The 1,640-nt window shown below is 51.6% G+C and overlaps 1 protein-coding gene across 1 annotated transcript in view; it reads left to right on the forward strand.

The window, feature by feature from the left end:
* Nucleotides 1-560: 560 nt before the first annotated feature.
* LOC104410147 (anthrax toxin receptor 1-like) overlaps nt 561-1,640 on the forward strand; it is a gene marked incomplete at its 3' end in the record, with an annotated part of 17,068 nt that continues 15,988 nt past the window's right edge. The window contains exon 1 of the mRNA XM_010020230.1: nt 561-661. Coding sequence (XP_010018532.1) covers nt 561-661 — 101 coding nt within the window. The remainder of the gene's footprint in view (nt 662-1,640) is intronic.

The raw sequence follows: 1,640 nt of genomic DNA on the forward strand, positions 1-1,640 counted from the left end.
GGGAGGGACCCCCGCCTGGCGCCCGAGGGGGGTGACGGGGCTGGGGCGCAGCGGTCCCTAACTTCGCTTTCCCACTCGCAGCAGCCTTTCCACCTCGATATCCCGGAACAGGAAAGTCCCAGTTCAGCTTGCCCCCATAAGATCCTGTCTCCCTCCCACCCTCTTCCCTCCCTCTCCCCCTTCCTGCCTCTGGCCTTTGCGAGAGGAGACTCTTCCCTCTCTGCGGGACGGGGCTGAGCCACCGAGGCGGCGGGGTATGGGGACGGGGCTCAGGGGACCATCCGACTGGCTCAGTCTCTAGCCCTGAGCCAGCAGTCCGCTGCCCGGAGGGCAGGGCTGCCTTGAGCCCGCAGGGCTGAGCTGAGATCCCGAAGTTAGGATTTTTTTTTGTTGTTTCTTTTATTATCTTCTTCTCTGCCCTCGGTGCTTACAAAAAGCCCGTAAGGTTTGCAGCGAGAGAGAGACACTGGGGGAGGAGAAAGAATTAAGTAAGAGAAAAGATGGCGAGTTGCAGGAGCAGCGTAGAGAAGGCAGCATTTTTGTGTTGCTTGTTGCTGGTAATGGGGATCCTAACCTCCTGCGCCCGGCCGGAGGAGGAGGAAGAGCAAGAAGAGCAGCGCTCCTGTCACGGTGCCTTTGATCTCTACTTCATCCTGGATAAGTAAGTGACAGTCGCATTTAAAAACGTTTATTCACCCTTCAGTGCCTCCTTGCAGCAGCGGGGATGGTCTTTCCCGTCTCCCCGAATGCCTTCCCCCACCTCTCCTTGTGCCAAACGTGATGTGTGGGGCAGGGTTCTTATTTTTGCTCCTCAAAACTTGTGTGTTTCCCAAGCGGAACATTTAGGGGAGCACTGTGCTTTGTCCTGGGTTAGTTGCACATACAGACCCAGGAACTCGGGTCATCTTCAGGTTATAGGTGTAGTGCATGGGCTGTGAGCTTTGGGTTTGAGGGCATGTTGGTCAGTGCCCCCAGCACTCCTGGAATTTGGTGCCAAGACACAAGCTAAGTGATGAGTTGCCATCTGTGGCATTTGGCAGTGCCAGGGCTGTGCAGCCCTACCTGAAGTTAAGGCTAGACTGCTTGTATGTGGTGGTTGCTTTTTTACAGGCTCACTGTAAGGATTTACAAAACTTGTTTCTGCTCAACTTCTTAGGAACTGTCTAAACCTGTGTTTGAGTTACATCTATTAAAATAAGTTGGCAAATACTTTAATACTCTGTTAGCCCAATTTAGGCATTGCCAGAGGGTATGGTTATGCTTACATTCATAGGCATGTTATAGCAAGCAGTAGCAAAGTGAGAGGTAAACTGGTGCACCCACAGGTGTTCTTCAGAAGGCAAAAATTTCTGTTTCTGCTGGTGCACTGCTCTGCCTTGACAGCCAAGGGTTAAACTCGAGGAGTGTGATGGCTGAGTTATCTAATACATCTGGGTTACATATAAGATGTGGCATTATGAAAGATAGAAGCTTTTTTTTTGTGATTTCTGCCCACAAGCCAGGTATGAAGTCTCCATTGTGCTGTTTCCCAGCTGGGAGAACTGTTCAGTCCATCTGGCCCTCTGCACAGCCTGCACAAGGCAAAAAACCACCATCACTCTGGAGCCAGTATATTCCCATATTCAGGAAGAAGGGGAAAG

The sequence above is a fragment of the Nestor notabilis genome, unplaced genomic scaffold (genome assembly GCF_000696875.1).
Source record: "Nestor notabilis isolate BGI_N333 unplaced genomic scaffold, ASM69687v1 scaffold31528, whole genome shotgun sequence".
In the NCBI taxonomy this organism is placed as follows: Eukaryota; Metazoa; Chordata; class Aves; order Psittaciformes; family Psittacidae; genus Nestor; species Nestor notabilis.